Consider the following 23,257-nt stretch of genomic DNA (forward strand, 5'->3'; position numbering starts at 1 on the left):
TGTAGGGATAAAATGAGGAGCGGAACATTTCCTGTAAATGATCAAATACCAGCCTAATTCTCCTCATTTTATCTGTGTTATTTGCATTGGCTGGATCTTCTGCATCAAAAAAGTGGAGGCAGCCAAGAATATACTGAAATCGGTTACGACTCATCACCTTTCCAAAGAAAGGTGTGAGGATGATTGGGTTAGTTGTCCAGTAGGCAGGAATTTGGTTTTTCCTTACCACACCCATCAAGAGAACCAGGGCCAAAAATAGGAACATCTCTGAAATTGTAACGGGATAGTCATACCGTTGGGAATGCCTGCTCGTGGTTCCCAAACGTTCACTTTCACGGCGCTGTGATTGTGAAAAGATATTAGGTTGTTCAACTATGCGCCCCACAAACGCCTCACCAAAGGACAAGTGGAAAAAATCCACCCTAGACGAACCTGCATTCACACCTGGAGCCGTGCAACCAAACCGCCACTCCTCAGTGAAAGGGTGAATGATGGGAGTAAAATTACTCCCATCTTCCCAGTTCCACGTGACACCACCGTCTCCAGCCACGTCCCCATCGTCCCCTTCGTCAGGGTGGGGAGGTGAAGGTGGTGGGGGAGGTTGGGGAGGTGGAGAGCGGCGCCTCTCATCACTCGCACTTCTCTTCCCTCTCCCTTTTCCTTTACCCTTTCCCTTCCCTTTCTTTCCTTTCCCCACATCCTGGGGCTGTGGGGAGGAAGTTTGGGAATATTCTGGGGCGAAAAAAGTGCTGGGGAGTGACTCCACCTCCTCTCCCCTAGGCCTACGTGCACCACGCTGCTCGTGCTGCCTCCCTCACACCACTTGCCCCTTCACCCCGCACTACCCCCACCACACTCACTTTCACCCAGCGCTGCCACCCCAACACTTTCCCTTTCCCCCAGCAATCCCACCACACCACTTTCCACTTCCCCAGACAAAAGACTTTCACCATACCTTATATGTCTTCTCGCCCCACCTTCTGATCCTCATGGTGATAATTTTTCTTTTCCCAACCACGCGGCGATATCACGTCCTAAGCCGCCGTCATCCTCATCGTCCTCATCCTAGTCCTCATCAGATTCGGGATGGAGAGATAGCCGTGCACGTGGTTGGGGAGCAGGCTGGCCTTCCCTTGCCTTACGGTATGTCACATACCGCGTTTTTCGGGGCGAAGGGACCTCCTCATCACTGCTACTTATTTCTTCCTCTGGCTGGACGTAATCGCGATCTACCACATCATCGTCGAGTGGAGAATCACTATCTCCAGTGAAGGCTTCCAGGGCGGATGCAATTTCCTCGTCTGAGAGACCTTTCCGCGCCATGTCTGACCTGGGTCACTGCTAGCAGGTGAGTGACCGAGACAAGGGCGAGCGCGGGTCACGCGGGGTCTAGGACGCTGCCCGCCTGGCGGCAGGTAGGGGAGGCTTGGGTACGTGGGCGAATCGAAAATCTCGCGCGAATTTTGAAAATTGTGGAAATTATGAACCTTGCAATTGCAGGACGTTGAAGTACGTCGACGGGATTAGCTGTGACATAACTTAAGGACGTGGAAGTACGTCGACGGGACGCCGCGGGTTAACACTGCACATTCTGTTCATACTTGTGCCATGCCAGTTGCAACACACCAGTTTGCACTTAATCCTTTGCACTCTGAATTCTAATTTCTTAACACTGCACAACACTGTAAATTCCAATGTGGTCTAGTGGCGAGGTATTGCAGTTTATTCACTGTTCATTCACAAAAACAAGCACGTGAGGCAAACATGGCAATGAGCATGTAGTCACGATGGTAGTCAGGAGAGAACTAGGCAGGGGAGGAATACAGGGGCGCTCTACTATGTGCAAAAACACAGCTGTTCATCACCATGTGGCAAATTTAAAGTTGGGATGAACACATTCTGGCTTTTTTGTGTGTGCATTTTTACATTTTTTAAAATCATTTTTTAAGTCCAAGGACCCGAGCCCAAAATGTGCGGGACTTGGGGTGTCCAGGACTTGGGTGTCCAGGTCTTACTGGGATTACTGTATCTCGCTAACTTCAGACATTTCTCCACAGTGCTGACAACATTGATTTAGAAGCACAGGAGGCAAATGACAGTCTTCACATGCTCACAGCTGCTCTACTCTCTCAGTAACCTTAAAGATTTCAGAGGTTGGGTGGCACCAACCTGACTCAATTCAACCAACTTTCTGGCTTTGGTGATTACTTTTAATAGTGCCAGATGTATTACACCTATTTAGCCAGAAAAAAAAATCCAAAATTGGTTCGCAAGCTCACAGCCACTCTGCTCTCTCAGTAACCTCAAAGATTTCAGAGGTAGGGTGGCACCAACCCGACTCAATTCAACCAACTTTCTGGCTTTATTGATTATGTTTATTAGTGCCAGGGATCTTATATTGATGTATTAAGCCCATTTAGCCAGAAAAAATAATCAGCCAGCATAGAGGGGTATCACTTTTTTTTTTTTTTTTTTTTGTCGTGCGGTACTCTATGTGTGATGAGTAAGGATGGAGGTTTGGAGGGTGAAGTGCTTGAAAGGGTACAGCAGGGAAGAAAGGTTGCTGGTTCCCTGAAAGCAGTGATAAGAAACAGGTAAGTGAGCATGGAAGTGAAAAAGTTACTACATGACAGTATTGTGATACCAACTCTAACGTATGGAAGTGAAGCTTGGACATTATTGGAAGGACACAAGTCAAGAGTGAGAGCAGTGGAAATGAGTTATTTAAGGGGAGCCTGTGGAGTCACGTGGAGAGACAGGCTGACGAATGAGGATATAAAGGAGCGTTGTGGTGTGGATGTGGATGTGATAGGAAGCGTTATGAGGAACACACTGAGGTGGTTTGGCCATGTGGAGAGGATGGAGGGTGAAAGACTGATGAAGAGAGTGTATGTGAGTGAGGTGGAGGGGGGAAGAGGGAGGGGGAGGCCGAGGATGAGGTGGAGGGATGGGGTGGAGAGGTATATGAGAGAGGGGGGTGTGAGTTGGGAGAAGGGCAGTGAAATGGCGGGGGACAGGGCGACTTGGAGGCGATTTGTTTGTGGCCACCCCAAACGGGATTGAGGCGTCTGGCAATAGATAGATAGATAGGTACTCTATGGGTTAAAGGATGGGAGTGGGTAACAAGAGGGTATGAGAGGTGTGTGGTGGAGACAGGAAGACTGATGGAGGTGGAAGCAAAACTGGATGTGAAAGGACATATCTTTCGACAGATACTGTTTACTACAGTATACTACACTGCTTTGTAGCATTATAATGTAGGATGTAAGTATATAGACAATAACACGTAGGATGTAAGTATATCGATAATAATACATTGTAGAACTTCTTTGACTTTCATGCCTTTCTCATATACAGGTAACTCGCACGGAACACGTGGGTTTCGTTCCTACCGTGCCATGTTAGGTGCGAAATCGCGTATATTTAAACTACTCCGTATTTTGCTCCCTAGACCCCCCAAATGTGTTGTTTTGCTGTTATCTGTCACTAGAAAGCACTTTAAGTGGTTAGAAGGTATATTTAATGTTATAACTCACAAATACAGTACTCCTGAGCAAAACTTCAACACACAAATACTGTACGTAAACACAAGGAAACATTCCGACGCCGATCATAGGTAATCATATAAATTAGGTTAACTGGTACCAGTGCTTTAACTTACAAGTACATACCAGAACAGTACATATTTAACTTAGAAATGCAGTACTGTGATATCGAATGATTTCAGTACATAATCTGTTAGGAATGGCTGGAAAAAAAAATTGTTATGAATACATTTTCACCTTTTTGATATATGTTTATTATTTCGAGTGATTTTTTACGTTATCGTTGTGCCCATGCTTGGAAAAGGGAGCGAAAGAGTTGAATTTTCAGTCCTAAATGAGAAAACTGCACGTCCTCCAAGGCTAGACTCTGCCACGGGAGAATAAAGTGGAGGGTCAGTCCGATTAGCAATAAGGAAGTTGTGTCACAACTTCCAGCTTCCACACCACGAGAATGGCTAAAAATAGAATCATAATGCAGTTTCAGAACTAACAATAAGTCTAATTATTACGAATACAGATACAAAGCAGAAATAAATACGTTTACTGACAGGGAAAACGTATTTCTTCCGTCATAACATGTTCATCTTTCTCTATCATTTTACGTTCATCTTTATCATTTTACCTTGTTATTTTCGCAATATATATTGCTGTCTCGTAAACAGGGTGGTTGTTTGTGTTTTGCAAGGGAGGAAAAAGGTTGTATTTTCTGTCTGGGTCGAGATAATGGGTGTAACTATGTGTGGGTAGGCATGGCCACGAGCGAAAAAATCGTACATCCACTCATCACGATAGCCGGTGGTGAACTGACAGATGATACATGAGAGGGTGAAGTCAAGGTCATGTCCCAGATTTTCGTTCACTTCCCGAAAGTTTTCACAGTTTTCTACAAGTTGCAAACCATTACAGCAAACCTGAGCAAATAGGTAAAGATACCAAGACAAAAATGTATTTTTCTCTTATTATAAGTCTTTAACGAACAAACAAAAAAAAGGCAATATTCCGACGCCGATCATGGGTAATCATTTAAATCAGGTTAACTGGTTACAAGGCTTTATTTAATGCTTTAATTGCTTACAAGTACATACCAGAACAGTAAATATTTAACTTACAAATACAGTACAGTAGAAAAGCAGTACAGTAAGAGTTTAACGAACAAACAAAAAAGGCAATATTCCAACGCCAATCATGGGTAATCATATAATTCGGGTTATCTGGTTACAAGGCTTTATTTAATGATTTAACTTTATTTAAGTGCTTACAAGTACAGTACATACGAGAACAGTAAATATTTAACTTACAAATACTGTACAGTACTGTGGAAAAAACGAACAAATAAAAAAGGCAATATTCTGATGCCTATCAGGTAAACTGGTTATAAGACTTTATTTCTTGCTTTAACGTTATTTAATAGTACTTTAAGTTGCACATAAACTTACCAGAACAGTACAGTACTGTAAATATTTAACTTACAAATACTGTGCTACTGTACTCGGGAATGTCTCACTCACTGAATAATTTCCCGCCTAGATCGTCACGTAAGCAAAACAAACCGCGCGCTGCGGTGACGTTCGAGGATTTGATCTTTCAAAGGCCTCTCCTGCGTTAATTTGTAGTTTTCATAATGGTTTTTTAATCTTACGTTGTCTTATATGTATCCCAGCCCTTACCGTGTATAATTGCGAGCGAGTTCCGTGAGATCGTGTTCCGTGCGAGTTACCTGTACACACAGTTATGTTGTGGATAACAGCACAGTATTACACATTAACTGCCTTTATATACAGTAGAACCTCTTTAGTCCGGACCCCTTTAATCCGGACTTCTGTTAATCCGGACAAAATTTAAAAATAATAAGCTCAAAAAATATGTTGTAAGTACTTCTAAAGACATTTTCAGTATCGGCGCGGAAAGCAATCGTCATTCGTTTAGTCTCGGATCACGCTAGATCGCTACATGGGCGCCTGTTTAAACACACGCTAGCATTCGTTCCATCAACTAGTTCACCAACCATTTATATTTTTACGCTGTATTTCAAAAGTTAATCCTCCTTACTATGCCCCTTAATGCAAGTGTAGCTTCTGTAATGAATAAAGGTGTTAAAGGAGGAGTTTGCTTACACAAAAATGGGTCAGAATATTCTGCAGTGTTTAGTGATTACTGCAGGTTATTTTTTGTACTTAAATGTGCTTTACTTGTACATCAAACATTAGCTTCTTGCCCATATGGGCGTTAGCAATATGCCAAAGATGACAATGTATTTTTTGCCTACATAGGTTTTATTTTTATTCCAAATATTACAGTTAATTAATTAATTTATTTTTTTGCCTACACGGGCCTTAGTCACTTACTACAGTTTAAAATGTAGGCTAGTTTCTTGTCATGGCCTTACCTGTAAATTATGCAATACAAAACTAACTTACATGATTAGTTTTGTTATTTTAGTACCAGTATCCTTTCATCTTTTGCAGTTACGTAGGGTTGACATATGCCACATATGTTAATAATTAACAAACATACCATATGTAGATAGAGTTTGTATGAACTGAAGATTACCCTGATGGTCCGGACAATCTGCTAATTCGGACAACCCTTCCCCCCATATAGTCCGGATGAGAGAGGTTCTACTGTACTTACCCCTACTGGTTCTGACAATCTATAGAAACAATACAGACACATCGTTACACCACCAACTTTGGCCATTCCACATCTATTTAACAACATTTACACTGGGGTTGGGGTAGGGGCAGTGGGTGTGGGGTGCTTGATCACCCGGTCATCACGGGCAGTGATTCCAGCTACTTGGGGGGGAGAAATTAGTGCTTCCGGATGTACATATACAGTATTCAAGTTGTTCAAGCGGCCCAATTCCATTAGGTGAAGACACGTCAACTACATTAACCAAGGAGACTCATTCCTACCTTTTAACTACAGCCCATCTAATAGCATGCAACTACAGCTTAGTACTGACAATGTGGGAGTGAATCAGTTCTGTCATGTGAATACAAGCCAACTACAGCATACCTTCATTTTAAGACTTGGATGCATTTTTGAAAATCAATCATATAACGAATGACTGTTGCAGCAATTGAATAAGTGAGAAAAATGTTTGTATAATGAGAATTCAGGCATCACAGCGATTGTGTAAGAAAAAAAAAAAAACGTCATATAAGGAAAGAAAGGGCCTAAATTCTTACTGATAATATAAGTGAGCGAACGTATGCCAAATGATCATTTAACGATGGCGTACTACTGTCTTGCAATTTTATGCAACTACAACTTACTATTCAACTCATAGGTATGGGGAAATGAATGGCCCAGGTCCATCAAGTGATGACAAACAGACTATAGTTCATAACTCACCATCCATAAGTTTGGTGAGTGAGTCAAGGAGGACATGGTGGCGGTCGATGGGCTTGTGGACACGGCGCCAATTTGGGTAGTGAAGCTCAGGCTCATATCCTCCACCTCGCAGCTGTATTAAACAAAGGCCAGCATTGGGAGGGCAGATTAGACAGAGAATTATAGGTACAGGCAATTCTCAGTTGCCCCATTAATCTGGACAATATCCTTTTCATGTATATGAGTATTTTTGCTTGTACTGGAGGGGTGCTGGAAGAGGGACATTTCATGGCTGAACTGATACTGTATGACCAGGCACCACTGCTCTCTAGTTACTGAAACACCCCACAGCTCCTCCATATCCCAAGAAAGGGAGAATGGTGGTTTGCAGGAGAATGGCAACTTCAGCCTGCAGTCCTCAGGGTTCATGTTCTGATAAGCCTTGGGCCACAGCAGCAAAATCTACTGCCAAATGGTTTTATTCAACTTTTAAAAATGCCTCTCATTTTAAAGGGCTAATTGAGATTAACCCCTCCAGTTCCAATTCATCCAAACCTAAATAATATCATCGGGAAATGCCATGGATATTCAATGAAAATGATATCTCCAGGCTCAATGGGGTCTATGGTGTGTATTGGTGAAACACTATGTTAAGTGAAACAATATAAGGCAATGCTTTGATTCATGACCTAAAAGCTAAAAGAAGAAAAAACATCAACTTTTAGTTGCAAAACAATTCTGTAATGCACTGAATCAAGAGCAATCCCTGAAAGTTCATAACTCTAAAACTCATACACAGGGTTGCAAATGTAATGGAATGACAGAAAAAGAAACATTCTGAATAATCATAAACATAAAACAATGGTAAAGCTATTCTGGGAGCCAAGACAACCTTTCCAGTGGTATTATTAGCCTGTTTGTGTTAGCTTCACAAAAATATCCATCCCATTCAGCTCAGTTGATGGTCAAGTGTAGTCAGACTGGAGGGCTGATTTAATTAGTAACCAATAAGATTCCATGGGTTTGAACAGTGAGATTTTTTTTTTTTTTTTTTTTTTTTTTTTTTTATGCAAGGAGATTGGATGATGGATGTATGGATGGAAGAAAACACCCATAATTCATTCCTTCCAAGAAAAAAAACACAAACAATACAACAGAGAGCCAAATTCAAGATCCATTCATTTCGAGATGCCTGGACACACTGCGTTTGAAAGACTGGAGATCACAGGAAGTAGAAAATACAAAGGGAGACAGTTCCAGAGTTGACCTGTTGCATAAATGAAGGACTGGGAGTTACAGTTACCTCTTGCATTAGAGAGATGGACAGAAAGGGGATGAGAGTTTGTCGCCAGATAGGTGCTATGTGCCAATTGCAGAGTTGGAGAGATGCAAGCAGACAGTTCAGAGGAGAAGTGACCATTGAAGTAGCGACAGAAAAGAGATAAAGATGCAACAGTGCGGTGAAGAGACAGAGGTTGAGGGAGCCAGTAAGAGAAGGAGAGTTAATGAGATGAAAAGCCTCTAACTCCACCTTGTTGAGAAGAGCTATATGTGGGGAGCCTCTCCACACATAAGAGTTGTATTCTACACAGGGACAAATAAAACCCATGTATAATGTCAACAACTGTGCAGGAGTAAAGAGGGAACGGAGTAGGCTCAGCACATCTAATCTCTTGGATGCAGATTTCACATGAGATGTAATATGATCTTTCCAAGATAAATCCCGAGAGAATGAAACCCAAGGTATGTTCAAAGATGAAGCAGGAATGAGCTGGATATTATTAAACATTAGTGGGTACTCCAGTGGAAGATTTTGTTCAGGTTGACAGGTGTAAGAACGGTGTCTTTGATGCATTAAAAACAACAAGATTACTTTTACCTCAGTCAGAGATACGAGCCAAGTCAGACAACATGTGTGCCATAGCCTTATCCCTTGTTTGTTGAAGTAACTGCTGAGGTGGACGTTGTGGGAACTGAATGGAAAGGTGAAGAGTGGAATCATCAGCATATGAGTGGACAGGGTTAGATATACAGCTTAGAAGGTCATTGATGAATAACACGAAGACAGTTGGTGTTGGGACAGAACCCTGAGGAATACCACTATTGATAGATCTAGAAGAATGGTGGCCATCTACAACAGCAGCTAGAGAACTACCAGAAAGAAAGCTATAGATGAAGGCATAGATAGAAGGATAGAAACCGTAAGAGGGCAGTTTGGAAATTAAAGATTTATGTCAGATTCGACTGAAAGCCTTTGACATGTCAAGTGCAATGGAAAAGCTTTCACCAATATTCCAAAAGGAGAATGACCAGGAGTCTAAAAGGTAGACGAGAAGATCGCCAGCGGAGTGTCCCTGACAGAACCCATACTGATGGTCAGAAAGAAGGCTGTAATAGATAAGATGATTTTAAAAATTTCTGTTAAGAATAGACCTAAAAACTTTTGAGGTACATGTTGTTAAAGCAATTGGGCAATAGTTAGAGGGTTGGGAATGGTCACCCTTCTTTGGGACAGGCTTACTGAGAGCAAACTTCCTGCAAAAAAGAAAGGTACAAGTTGACAGACAAAGGCGAAAGAGTTTACCTAGGCAGACTGCAAGCACAGAAGCAAGGAGGGACTCCATCAGGCCCATATGCCTAGTTAGTATTGAGGCCAGTGATGGCAGAAAGTACATCAGTTGGAGAAATTTTAATGTCAGCCATGAGGAAGTCAGAGGGGGGAAGTGATGAAGGAACAGCACCGGAATTGTCTAAGATGGAATTGGAGAAAGTCTGAGCAAAGTGATCTGCTTTATCCACAGAAAAAATAGCTATAGAGCCATCGGAGTAGAAAAGAGGAGGGAAGGCTGATCAGGTAAAGTTGTTAGAAAGGTTTTTGGCAAGACGCCAGAAGAGGTGGGAAGAATTCGAGTTGGAGAGTTACCATTCAGTACGGATGACATTATTTTTAGCAGAGCAAACAACAGGCTAACAATGATTCTGGGCAGAAACATAAAAAGGATGTGATTCAGGGGTGAGTTGGCTCTGGTACCTTTCATAGGCCCTCTCCTTGTTGTGGACAGTATCCGAACAAGCATGATTACACCAAGGTTTTTTTGCATTAGTCAAAGGATATGAGAATGAGATGTATGCTTCCATGCCCGAGAGAACAACCTCCATAATGCGCAAGGCACATTCAGATGGCTCCCAGCCATGGAAGCAATAATCATTCCAAGGAAAATCAAAGAAGTACTGGCTGAGGGCCTCCCAGTCAGCAGCTCCAAAGTGCCATTACCAACATTTCTTTGGAGGGTCCATGGGCCATACTGGAGCAATAGAACAGGTTAAGGTAAACAGGTTGTGATTGGAGGAGACCGATGGAGAGGAAAGACTAATGGCATAAGCAGAAGGAATAGTTGCAAGGAAGAGGTCAAGTATTTTGGAACTCTCCCCAAGGCACTAGGTCATTACGGATTGAAAAGTTGTTGGCTTGTTCACCAGGTGGAACAGTGCATGGACAGGAAAGCAAAAGGTGGTGGTGAACATTGAAATCACCTAGAATGAAGATTTCAGAGAAAGGAGAAATGGATAGGACGTGTTCCATCTTAGAAGTCTATCTATCTATCTATAGCCCGAAGCCCTACTCCGGCAAAGGGTGGCCGCAGACAAAACGCCTCCAAGTCGCTCTGTCACCCACCATTTGACTACCCTCCCCCCAACTCACCCATCCCTCCCTCAATACCTCTCAACTCCATCCCTCCACCTCATCCTCGGTCTACCCCTCCCTCTCCCTCCCTCCACCTCACCTACATACACCCTCTTAGTCAGTCTTTCATTCTCCATTCTCTCCACATGTCCAAACCACCTCAGTGTATTTCTCCTAATCTTCTCAACAACATCCACATCCACCCCATAAGTTTCCTTCATTTCTTCATTCGTCAACCTGTCCCTCCATGTCACTCCACATGCTCCTATCAAGTAACTCATTTCCACTGCTCTCACTCTTGACTTGTTCCCCTCTTGCAAGGTCCACGCCTCGCTTCCATACATCAGGGTAGGGATCACAATACTATCATGCAGTGACTTCTTAACTTCCATACTCACCTCCCTATTTCTCATCACTGCTTTCAGTGAACCAACAACCTTCCTTCCCTGCTGTACCCTTTCATGCACTTCATCCCCCAAACTTCCATCCTTACTCATCACACTACCCAAGTACTTGAATGTACTCACATTCTCCATATCCTCACCATCCAATCTCACTGTACATTCTGTGACTTCATTCCTCTCAAACACCATAACTTTACTTTTGTTTACATTAACTTTCAGCTTCCTCCTCCTACACACTGTCCCAAATTCATTCACCAAACCTTGCAACTCCCATTCATCTTCACTCAATAATACTGTATCATCAGCAAACAGCAACAAAGGAAGCTTCCAAATCTCACCCTCATTCATTAGAGCCACCCTCACATCCACTGCCCTAACTTGCACCTCCTTTACAACCCCATCCATGTATATATTAAACAGCCATGGAGACATCACACAACCCTGTTTCAGTCCCACATTGAGATCAAAGAACTCACTCAGCTCACCATCCATTCGCACCATAGCCCTAGCTCCTTCGTACATACTCCTCACAGCACTTAACAATTTCCCCTCCACTCCATATATTCTTAATACCTTCCACATACCTTGCCTATCTATTCTGTCATAAGTTTTCTCCAAGTCCATGAAGGCAGCATACACTTTCTTTCCCTTCTCTAGATACTTCTCCACTAAACATCTTAGAATAAATATCTGATCTACACGCTCTTTTCCCTTCCTAAATCCCCCTTGTTCTTCCCGAACTAGCTCCTCTGTCATACACCTAATCCTATCAATGAGTGTTCTACCATATATTTTACCAGTCACAGTAAGAAGGCAAATACCCCTATGGTTACCACATACTTCTCTCTCCCCTTTTCCTTTGTATAAAGGGACAATTATACCTGATTTCCAGTCCTCTGGAACCTTTCCTTCTTCTCAAGCCAATCTACATAACTTACATATCCACTCCACAACAATCTCATCCCCATACCTCAGCATTTCTCCACACACTCCATCAATTCCTGGGGCCTTTCCCAACTTGATCTTCATTGCTTCCACTACTTCTGCCCTACTGATCTCTTCCTCCCTCTTCTCATCTATTCTCCCAGCCATTCCCCAACCACTTATACTCGCAATGCTCTCACTCTCTATATTCAACTAATCCTTAAAGTGCTCCTTCCATCTCCTCAATTTCTCTCTCTTCTCCACCAACAATCTATTATTCCTATCTTTCACGCCCCTACTATTTCCTCTTTCACACTGCCTTACCTTCTTTACCTCCATCCAAAACAATTTCTTACTCTCCCTCCATTTCACACTCAGATTCCTCCCAAACTCTTCATCCCCTTTCTTCCTACTCTTCTTCACCAGTCTCTTCACCTCCCTTCTCCTGCTCACATATACCTCTCTCTTCTCTCTCTCATCTTCTCCCCTACCTCTACTCGCAAACCATTCACCACATGCCTTCTTCTTTTGTTCCACAGCTCGTTTCATCTGATCATTCCACCATGCTGTCCCTTGCACACCCTTCCATCTCCTCCTCACTCCACAAACCACCTCACACGTTGCACCTATCTCTTCCGTGAATATCTTACATTCGCCTTCCACCCCTTCCATCTGCTCCAGCTCATACCTTCCCAAACTTTCTTCCACTATGCTCTTATACTCTGCCATTTTCTCACTATCTTGCAAATTCTCCACTCTTCTCACAGGAGCTGTTTCCTCCTGTCTTCCCCTTCGTCTCCTCAACCATTTTCTTTGCATCTTTACCTTGGCCATCACTAAGTGATTGTCCGAGACTCCATTCCCCCACCCTCTCCACACTCTTGCATCTAACACTTGTCTTCTCATTCGCTCATCCACACACACACATAGTTTATCATTGCCTTTCGTTCAACAAATTCATCCTCCTCATTGCTTTCCATGTATACCGGCGGATCATCTTATGCCGAAAGTAGGTGTTGGCTATTGCCAACCCCTTACAAGCACAGATGTCCACCAGAGCACTACCATTCCCATCTACTTCAGCTGGCACACCCCACTGACCAACCACTCCATCCACTCGTACATTCCCAACTTTGCCATTCATGTCTCCAATCAAAAGCACTCTCTCGCTCCTCTCAAATTTGTCCATACATGCTTCTACTCTCACCCAAAACTCATCTTTCACTCTTGCCACTCAGTCCTCTGTCTGAGCATACACACACACAATCGCCCACACTTGTATACCTACTTTCATCCTCATTCAAACAATCCTTGCACCCACTGTTCCATACCCTCTTATATTCTCCTTCCACTTCTTGCTTATCATCAGACATACTCCCTTTCTTGCCCTCTCATTCTCACTGACTCCCGCACATATACCTACACCACATTCCCATTCTCTCACCCTTTCACCTTTCCATTTAGTTTCAGTCAATCCACATATATCCACTCTTGCATCCTCAAGCACCTGAACAATCTTTGTCTCTTTCACTTCATCATTCACTCCTCTCACATTCCATGTCCCCACCCTCAGAATGTCCTTAGTCCGTTCCTTAGTCGCCAACGTATGGTCCGTCCTGGTCCGAGGCACTTTATTCACTTGTTTAGTCAGTTCTTTTTATGGGGTGGGGCACTAACCCACCACCAACCCTTTTAGTCACCTCGTACAACAAGCAGGGATACTGAGGGAGTATTCTTGAATCCCCTTACCCCCAGGGGATATTATTTAGATTATGAATATATACAGTGTATATATATATATATATATATATATATATATATATCATCATCAGCAGCAGCAGCAGCAGCCATCTGAGTATCCACTGCAGGACCGGCCTATCCCGACCGAAGCTGGGACGATACAGCCAATGTATCTCTACCAAGTGGCTTAGGCTGTTTGGTCGAGATTGTATATAGGGTGACAAGTGCTTGTAAGAGTAATTGTAGTGCTGGAGTGGCTTTGGATGTGTGTGTAGTCTGTGAACCAAGTGTAATCGGCCTGCACAAGCTGACTGGGTGCAAGCATACTTTATAGTAAGCGACACTGGTTCAACCACAGCACCCCTTATGTCCGCCAATGCAGTATGTGGCCGGGTGAACACTTCCAAACTTTATTACCCTGGCGGGGCATGAACCCTAGTTCACCCGTGTACAAAACGCACACTCTATTACTATACCACAAAGGCTCATAATCAGTAGAATTAGGGGATAGTTAAACAGCACAGACATATTTAGTCAGAGAATGACAGGAAAGCTAATGCCAGAAAGTAGAAAATTCAAAGGAATCAAGTTCAGGAACACAAAAACAAGATAAGTCATTGGATACATATACACAACAGCCACCTTTGGCTTTGGAATGAGTACCTGTATAGAGAAAGTACGAAGATACGGAGAAGAGTTTGCTATCAGTTGCCTCAGACAGCTGAGTCTCAGTTAAGAGAAGGTGAGGTTTAGAGGAGGAGAGGTGGAGCTCACCAGAGAGAAAGTTAGAGGAAAGGCTGCGAATGTTGCAGAAATGAAGAAGAAAAGAGTCAGACAGTGGTTCCAGGGAACTCGTTGAATCGTCACCGGGAGACGGGTGGATGGTGGGGACATGTATCCCCCCCCCCCAGACTCCGATGCTTGGTTAAACGACATTGTTTTTATTTTTATTTTTTTTATTTTGAATAGGAAGTGTAATGTGTAATGTGCAAGTGGTTTGGTGTTGACAGTCAGACAAACCTGTATTGGTGAGCATGCTGTCCTACTCTCTGTGTTACTGAAACACTGAAAAGGTTCACCAAAGGGAGATGATCAGGAACTACTCCTGAGGGCTGTTGAAACAGGAGTTCCAGCTCTCCCTGTCATCAGCTTTCCATCCACCTTGGGAGTACTGCCCTGCTCGACTGATGCTACAGTCTACTCATTCATATGGCCAAACTCTAGTTAGTCTCTGGACCCTACCTCACCCTACTTTGGGGTCTGGTAATGGTGATGATGATAATGATGAACAAAACTCATTTCTTCCTCATAACTCAGGCTCACTAAGTTTCATGCAACCACAACTTAGTATTAAAATGTGGGAATGGCTCAGTTCTGTCAGGTGAAAATAAACTTACTATACGGTGCTTATTTTCATTCAAATTATCAACTGTACAACACCATATATATACAAGAAAAAATAAACTTTTGTACACTCAACCTAACTACAAAACACTCCATGCATCTTTAGTGTATTTAACCTGACAAAGATCCCTAACCCCTTTCTGCCCAGTTGATGGCCAAGTGCAGTCAGATGGGAGGATTCATTTCACTAGTAACCAAGGATAATCATTCCTACTTCAGAACTAAAGCTCATCAAATTTCATGCAGCTGTAATGCAATATTCAAGTTATGGGAGTGTCCCAACTATTTCAGTAGAAAACAAACTGATAACAGTCACCATTAACTTAAGAACCAATTGTACAACAGTCAACACCACATCTACAGGGACAAATAAATTTTTCTACACTGTCAACAGTTACATAACATTCCATACTTACACTACAGTACAATAACCTTTACAAAAACCTATTGTTCTAAAGTATGCACAGTCAGGGACAAAAGTTTGCCCAATATTTCATTCCTTGAACTTTTCACCTCTGTTGGCTAACATCCCCGTGGTAAGAGAGGATTAATATGTTTCTCTGACCTCCAATTTCACTTCAGTATGTGTCACTATCCTCTGTTGGTTAATATTCCTGAGCTGAGAGAGGCCTGATATGTTTCTCTCTCCCACTGTTTCACTGGTGGTAGGTTGTGGGAACTGTCATCCACTCACTTGATGTAGTGCTGCTTATTTCTTTCTTTTCCTTTTTTATGCTATCTTTCTTCCTGCCATCTCCCTTTCATTCCTGTCACTTTTTGTTACTCTTCTTTTCACTTCAGGTGGCTCTACACTGAGTGACAAGCCTAATGGTTTCCCGTGACCCAGGAAGCCATGTACAATACTGAATGGTAACCATGTAACCCAATTATGGGGTAAAGTGGTGCCTGCTATGGTGTCCCTGTTAACTGGGTGGAGAGACAAATGTGGCATCCATACAGGAATCAAACCTCCGCACCATTCCCCTAACTCTATGTGATGAGACGCTGTCACACTGATTCACTGCACAGAACTCTCCTGCAGAGGATGTTGCTTGCCTGCAGTTAATGGTTCTGCTCAGCCAGAGAGATTGAGCTTGATCAACAACAACAACAGCTACAGCAAACTCTCAATTATCCTTTGTCGCAATATCTGGCCCAATGCAATATCCGGCACTGCTGGCTTGATTCTATTAAAGCTACATCCGGCAAAATTATGCAACATCCGGTGTCAAGGTGTATCAAATGACTTGTAAACGGTAGCCACCTGTATAACGGTAGCCACCTGTAAAACTGTACTGTATCTATATTTTATTGTATTATATGATGAATACTCATCTTTTACTCAAGGATGAGGAATTTGGAAGGAATTTGAGTGTAAAGTGGAGGGACTGTAAGAAAATGTTCTGGAAAGAGGTGAAAAGAGTAAGACAGGGTGGAAGTGAGGTTAGCAGGGGAGTGAAAGATAAAAATGGTAGATTACTAGTGGAGAAGGAAGAAAAAGTGAGCAGATGGAGAGAACACTTTAAGGAATTGTTGAACATACAGGATGGAAGTAATGTGAGCATAAGTGGCTGGGGAATGGCTGGGAGAAGGAGGGAGGTGAGAAGACAGGAAGAAATCAGTAGGACAGAAGTTGTCGAAGCAATGAAGAAAGTTAAATTGCGGAAAGCCCCAAGAATTGATGGAGTGTGTGGTGAAATGCTGAAGCATGGGGGAGAGATAGTAGTAGAATGGATGTGGAAGATGTGCAGATTGGCCTGGGAGGAAGGCAGAGTCCTGGAGGATTGGAAGTCAGGTATAATAATTCCCTTGTACAAAGGAAAAGGGGAAAAAGAAGTGTGTGGTAATCACAGGGGCATTTGTCTTCTTAGTATAATAGGAAAAGTGTATGGTAGGATACTTATAGACAGAGTTAGAGAAAACAGAGGAAATAGTTGGAGAAGAACAGGGAGACTTTAGGAAGGGAAGAGGTTGTGTAGATCAGATATTCATTCTCAGATCTTTAGTGAAAAAGTTTCTAGAGAAGGGAAAGAAGTTGTATGCGGCTGTCATGGATTTGGAGAAAGCATATGACAGGGTGGATAGACAAGGATTGTGGAAAGTATTAAGAATATATGGAGTAGATGGAAAGTTATTGAATGCTGTGAAGAGCATGTACGATGGTGCTACGGCAGCAGTACGTGTGGATGGTGAACTGAGTGAATTTTTCTCTTTGAAGGTTGGGTTGAAACAGGGATGTGTCATATCTCCATGGCTGTTCAATCTGTACATGGATGGGGTAATAAAAGAGGTACAAGATAGGGTAGTAGATGTTGGAGTGGCCCTGGTGAGAGAGGGTATTGTTTGGAAACTCCCTGTACTGTTGTTTGCAGATGATAATGTGTTGTTGAGTGAAGACGAAGGGGAGCTGCAGGGCTTGGTGGATGAGTTTGGGAGAGTGTGTAAGAAACGGAATCTAAAGGTGAATGTAGGGAAGAGTAAAGTGATGGTCTTTGAGAAAGGTGAAGTCAGTGAATGTACAGCGAGGATGGATGGTGAGGAACTGGAAAATGTGAGTACGTTTAAGTACTTGGGTAGTGTGATGAGTAAGGATGGAGGTTTGGAGGGTGAAGTGCTTGAAAGGGTACAGCAGGGAAGAAAGGTTGCTGATTCCTTGAAAGCAGTGATAAGAAACTGGGAAGTGAGCATGGAAGTGAAAAAGTTACTACATGACAGTATTGTGATACCAACTCTAACGTATGGAAGTGATGCTTGGACATTGTTGGAAGGACACAAGTCAAGAGTGAAAGCAGTGGAAATGAGTTATTTAAGAGGAGCGTGTGGAGTCACATGGAGAGATAGGCTGACAAATGAGGATATAAAGAAGCGTTGTGGTGTGGATGTGGATGTGATAGGAAGCGTTATGAGGAATACACTGAGGTGGTTTGGCCATATGGAGAGGATGGAGGGTGAAAGACTGATGAAGAGAGTGTATGTGAGTGAGGTGGAGGGAGGGAGAGGGAGGGGGAGGCCGAGGATGAGATGGAGGGATGGGGTGGGGAGGTATATGAGAGAGGGGGGTGTGAGTTGGGAGCAGGGCAGCGAAATTGCAGGGGACAGGGCGACGTGGAGGCGATTTGTTTGTGGCCACCCCGAATCGGATTGAGGCATCTGGCAATAGACAGATACTCGTGGGAATGTTTTTAGGATGACGGCTCGAGACAGATAGTAATGCAATATGCAGTTCGGCACCGAATATTGATCCAATGGAGGTACTATGCAATATCTGGCGTTTCACGTTATTCAACGTAGGGCTTAACTGAATTACGCAGGATAATTGAGAGTTTACCGGTAAACCCTCTGTATAATGAAGTACACTAAAAGCCCTCCAATTCGACCACCAATAACCCGAATATCCAAATACTATGAATTTTTCAAGGCAAAATTTTTCGAATTAATCTGACCTTTTTTCACATTTTTCTGGGCTTTATCTAAGGATTTATCGGGCGTGGACTTGCCCTTGGACATGGATGTAACCGCCTGCAACAATTCATCTACACTTCTATGCATTTCCAAAACAATAACCTATATCATTTTAAATTGTTTGTTACATGACCATATACATATTTCTAATGTTTTCAAAGGTCCCTCCCAATAGTCCGAAAAAAACACTAGTCCAAAAGACCCTCGGTCCCCCACGATTTGGATTACAGGACTTTTACTGTAATTGGTACCAGACCCTTGACGTTAAAGCAAAAAGTATGTTAAAGCCAAACACCATGTTGTTTGGTAATTTCCCAGGTGTTGTGACTTTTACCGAACAATGATTGTTAAATATAGAGACAGACAGTCATACACAATAAATGCTCAATAAATGCTCTTTTTAGGGCTCCTCTCACATTGCTGGTCACCCAGAGACTGTGTATTTACCTATTTGTAGTATACAGGAATTGAGCTCGTGTTGTCCTGTCTCCATATCCACATTTATCAAGTCTACCTTTACACACATGAATGTTTTTCTCATGCACCACCTCTTTGTCTAAGTTGTTCCAAATATTTAAGTATTTACCTAATATACCTAATTGTGATATACACGTAATGTACTATGCTCGTGGGTTTCCGTCGCTGTTTCTCAATAAGTTGAATTTAGCTTTAAACTCGTTTAAGTTTTTAGACTGGACGATCTCTTTGTCCAGCCTATTCTATAAGTCTATACTTCTGTAAGGAAAGCTATATTTCTTGACATCCTTCAAGCAGCTTGACTTTTTCAATTTCATTCCGTGTCCTCTTGTTGCTCTCTTATCCCATACAAACAGATCTTCTTTGTCAATTATATCTACTCCCACCATGGTCCTGAAAACCGCAATCATGTCTCCCCTCTTTCTCCTTTCCTCTAACGAAGGCAAATCCAGTTTTTCCAGCCTCTCTCTGTATGACAGGTCTGTCAGACTGGGGACCATCTTGATTGCTGTTCTTTGTATTCTCTCAATCTTGTTTATATCTTTCTTTTTGTGTGGGGACCACACTACCGTTGCATATTCTAACCTGGGGCGGATCATGGCCACTATCAATTTTTTCATCATTTCCTCATCCATATAATTAAATGCTACTCTTATGTTAGTCAAGAGCTTATAAGTCTCTCCAACTATCTTGTTAATGTGCTTTTCAGGTGACAAACTATCTTGGACCAGCACTCCCAAATCTTTCTCTTCTCTCCTTTTTGTGATTAATTCATTACCCAAAAAATAATTCAGTGATGGTCTCCTGGTATTTTTACTCATTTCCAATATTTTACATTTCTTTACATTAAATTTCATTTCCCACGTCCGGCTCCAATTGTGTATCCTATCCAAATCCTCCTGCAGTATTTTACAATCCTCCTCAACCTCTATCTTCCTCAAGATCTTTACATCATCAGCAAACAGACTTGCATAACTGTTCACTCCATCTACCATATCATTTACGTAAATCAGGAACATTACTGGCGCCAACACTGAGCCTTGAGGGACTCCACTTGTTACTTCCCTCCATCCAGACATCTTTTCCTTTATTACTGTCCTCATTTGTCTGTCTCTCAAAAAGTCTCTCATCCATTCCAGAAGTTTCCTCTTTAGTCCTCCTATATATTCTAGTTTCCATATTAGTCTCTTATGAGGTACCTTGTCAAAGGCCTTCTCTAAGTCTAAGTACACACAATCCACCCAACCATCTCTCTCCTGTACCACATCAATCACTCTTGAGTAAAAGCTCAACAAGTTAGAAACACATGACCTTCCACTTCTGAATCCAAACTGACATTCAGCCAAAATATTCATCTCTTCCAGATATTTTATCCATCTGTCTTTCAGGATTCTCTCACACAATTTTGCGACCATGCTGGTTAGAGACACTGGTCTATAATTCAGGGGTTCTTCCCTGTTTCCTCCCTTGTAAATTGGTACCACATTTGCCCTCTTCCATTCTTTTGGCACTTTCCCCTCTTCCAGTGAGCATACATTTAAGCTGTGAATTTTATCCGCCAGTTGTTCTCTGCATTCCTTCAGTACCCAATTAGAAATTCCATCAGGTCCTGGGGCTTTCCTTACATCTTGAGTTTCCAGTAATTTATACACTTCCTGTACCTCCACTTTTATATCTTTCATCACCGGAACATTTCTAATCACTCCTTCCCCTTCCACAAGCTCCTTTTCTTTAGTGAAAACTGACTGGAAACGTTTGTTTATTATTTCTGCTTGCATTGCCGCATCCTTAAAGACTTCTCCTTCTACTTTCAGTTTGGTGATTCCTTCCTTTTGTTTCAGTTTGCCATTAACAAATCTATAAAACAGTTTGGGTTCATTCTTGCATTTGTCAATTATACCTTTTTCAAAATTCCTTTCTTCTTCTCTACGTATTCTTGTGTATTCATTTCTTGTTCTTTTATAATCTTCCATTGTTCTGTTGTTACCTCTCTTTCTCCAATTGTTCCACGCCTTATCTCTCTCTTTTTTTTGCTATCATACACCTTCTATTAAACCACTCCTTTTTCCTGTTTTCTTTCCCTCTTACTCTTGGTATAAATTTTTCCACTCCCAAATTATACAGGTCTAGAAAGATATCCCACTTCCTCTGTATCTCTCTTGTTTCTCTGAATTTTCTCCAATCCGCATTTTCAAAAAAGTTTCTCAATCCTGTAAAATTTGCTTTCCCAAAGTTGTATCTTCCCTGTCTATGAAGCTCGTCTCTTGGCTCGACGTTTCCTATTAACATCTGGAACTCAATGACCACGTGATCACTTTTTCCCAAAGGACAGAGATATTCCAATGATTCTATTACATCGGGTTTTTTGGTGAACAGTAAATCTAACCTTGCTGGTGTGTCCTCACCTCGAAACCGTGTCTCTTCTTTGACCCATTGCATCATCACATTATTCATTATTATATTTAATAACTTAGTGCCCCACCAATCCTCGCCGCCTCCCGAGTACCATTCCTCCCAGTTCACCTCTTTACAATTAAAGTCACCCACCAAAATTATATTATTGCTTTTCTCAATTATTTTTTGCAAATAGCTAGCCATATCTGACAACATCTCATGGTATTCGTCATCCTTCCATGCTCTCGTCTTTGGGGGAACATACACTACCGCCATATCTCTCTTAACATTCTCTCAGTTTCTAATTTCATATATATCACTTCAGCCCTGCCTTCTCCCATTTCCACAGTATCTACATTGATGTTGTTCTTCACTGCTATCATCACTACTCCTCCCTTTTTTTCTTTTCTGTCTTTTCTCCATAGTTTGTATTTACCATCTCCCAAATGAACATCAATATCTTCTCTTAATTTGGTCTCTACAAAGCACATGACATCAGGTTCATGTTCTCTCAAGAAATCGTTAATTTCGATCCTTGTCGATATGAAACCATCAGCATTAGTATATATCACCTTCAAATTATTTTTGACGTTTTTAATACCCTCTTCTCTCCTACTCTCTGTCCGTACTACTTCCTCAACTTCTGATCTTTCACAACCATCCCCCTTAGTTTCCTTCACTTCTATTTCCTTAAATACCATTTCCTTACTTTCATATCCAATACTCTCCAAAAAAAAGTATTACATTCTTCCTCTGTCCTCTTATCATTTTTTTCCTTTACTTCTTCCTTTAATGATTTTAAAACTTCTCTTTCTTCTTCATTCAGATCTTTTCTTATTATAATATTTTCCATTCCCGCCTCTTTGCTTAATTTCCAGGTCACTTTAAGTATCTCATTTATTACACTTTCTGATGTAAACTTGACTCTCATTGGTCTTGTTTCCCCTTTCTTATAAGGCCCTATCCTCCTTACTTCCTCAATTTCTTTTACCCACTTGTCTCCTTCGGGGTCAATCTTGCCTAATATTCCTCTCACCAGGTTCGTGTCTCTCTCGAGTCTTACGAACCTAACCTTTTCTTCCTCTTCCCTGTTTCCAAATACTACCACACATCTGCTCCTTTCTACAGTTTCTCTCACTATTTTCTCTTTTTTCTTCAGTATTTTCACTACATTTTCTTCTATTTCTTTCTTGTTCATTTCCCTTTCTTCCTGGATGATCTCTCTTAAGCTGACCACTTCTTTCTGTTCTTCTTCTACGTGTGCCCACTTTGCCTTATGTTCTTCTAATACATTACTCACCTTCTCCGTTTTATTAGTACTCTCTTCTAGTTTCCTCCTCATTTCAACATTTTCCCACTTCAAATTCCTAATCTCTTCATTCGCTGTTTCATTGGATTGGATCAGACTCTGTATGGTAGTTTCCGTATTTACAGACACATCTTTTATCACTAGGTTCTCTACTTTCTTTTCAAGTTCACTAATCCTCATAATTAATGTTTTAACCAGGTCCATGACATTGGTATTTGCATGAAATCCTTGAAATTCTAGTCCCTCATTGTTTACATTTTCGGCCATGTTTGATTTTGGTTAAATACCAAAACAGCTGTTACGGAAAAAAACTACAAACATTCATGTACAGTCTAGCCAATAAATCTTTACATTTTTGGTAGTCTATTAACTTTCATTATTTTAAATTTAAAACAAGACCTTAGGAGACAGGACTGACAAAATTCCTGAAACTACTTAAGGTTAGCAGCGATGGCTGGGACGTCTGCTCTCTTCGGCTGTTTCTCCGTGTGTGTATCTGTGTATGTGTGTGTGTGTGGGGGGGGGGATGCCACGCTTGTCAGTGTTTCCTGCGCATCCATTCTTTTGCCAAACAAAA

General features: G+C 42.0%; 1 protein-coding gene across 1 annotated transcript in view; it reads right to left on the reverse strand.

Annotated features, from left to right (window-relative positions):
* LOC145411011 (myotubularin-related protein 9) overlaps nt 1–23,257 on the reverse strand; it is a 408,122-nt gene that overhangs the window by 181,504 nt on the left and 203,361 nt on the right. The window contains exon 6 of the mRNA XM_080281074.1: nt 6,903–7,014. Coding sequence (XP_080137200.1) covers nt 6,903–7,014 — 112 coding nt within the window. The remainder of the gene's footprint in view (nt 1–6,902; nt 7,015–23,257) is intronic.

The sequence above is a fragment of the Coenobita brevimanus genome, chromosome 87 (assembly GCF_032717465.1).
Source record: "Coenobita brevimanus isolate Jiangsu-jjx chromosome 87, ASM3271746v2, whole genome shotgun sequence".
NCBI lineage: Eukaryota > Metazoa > Arthropoda > Malacostraca > Decapoda > Coenobitidae > Coenobita > Coenobita brevimanus.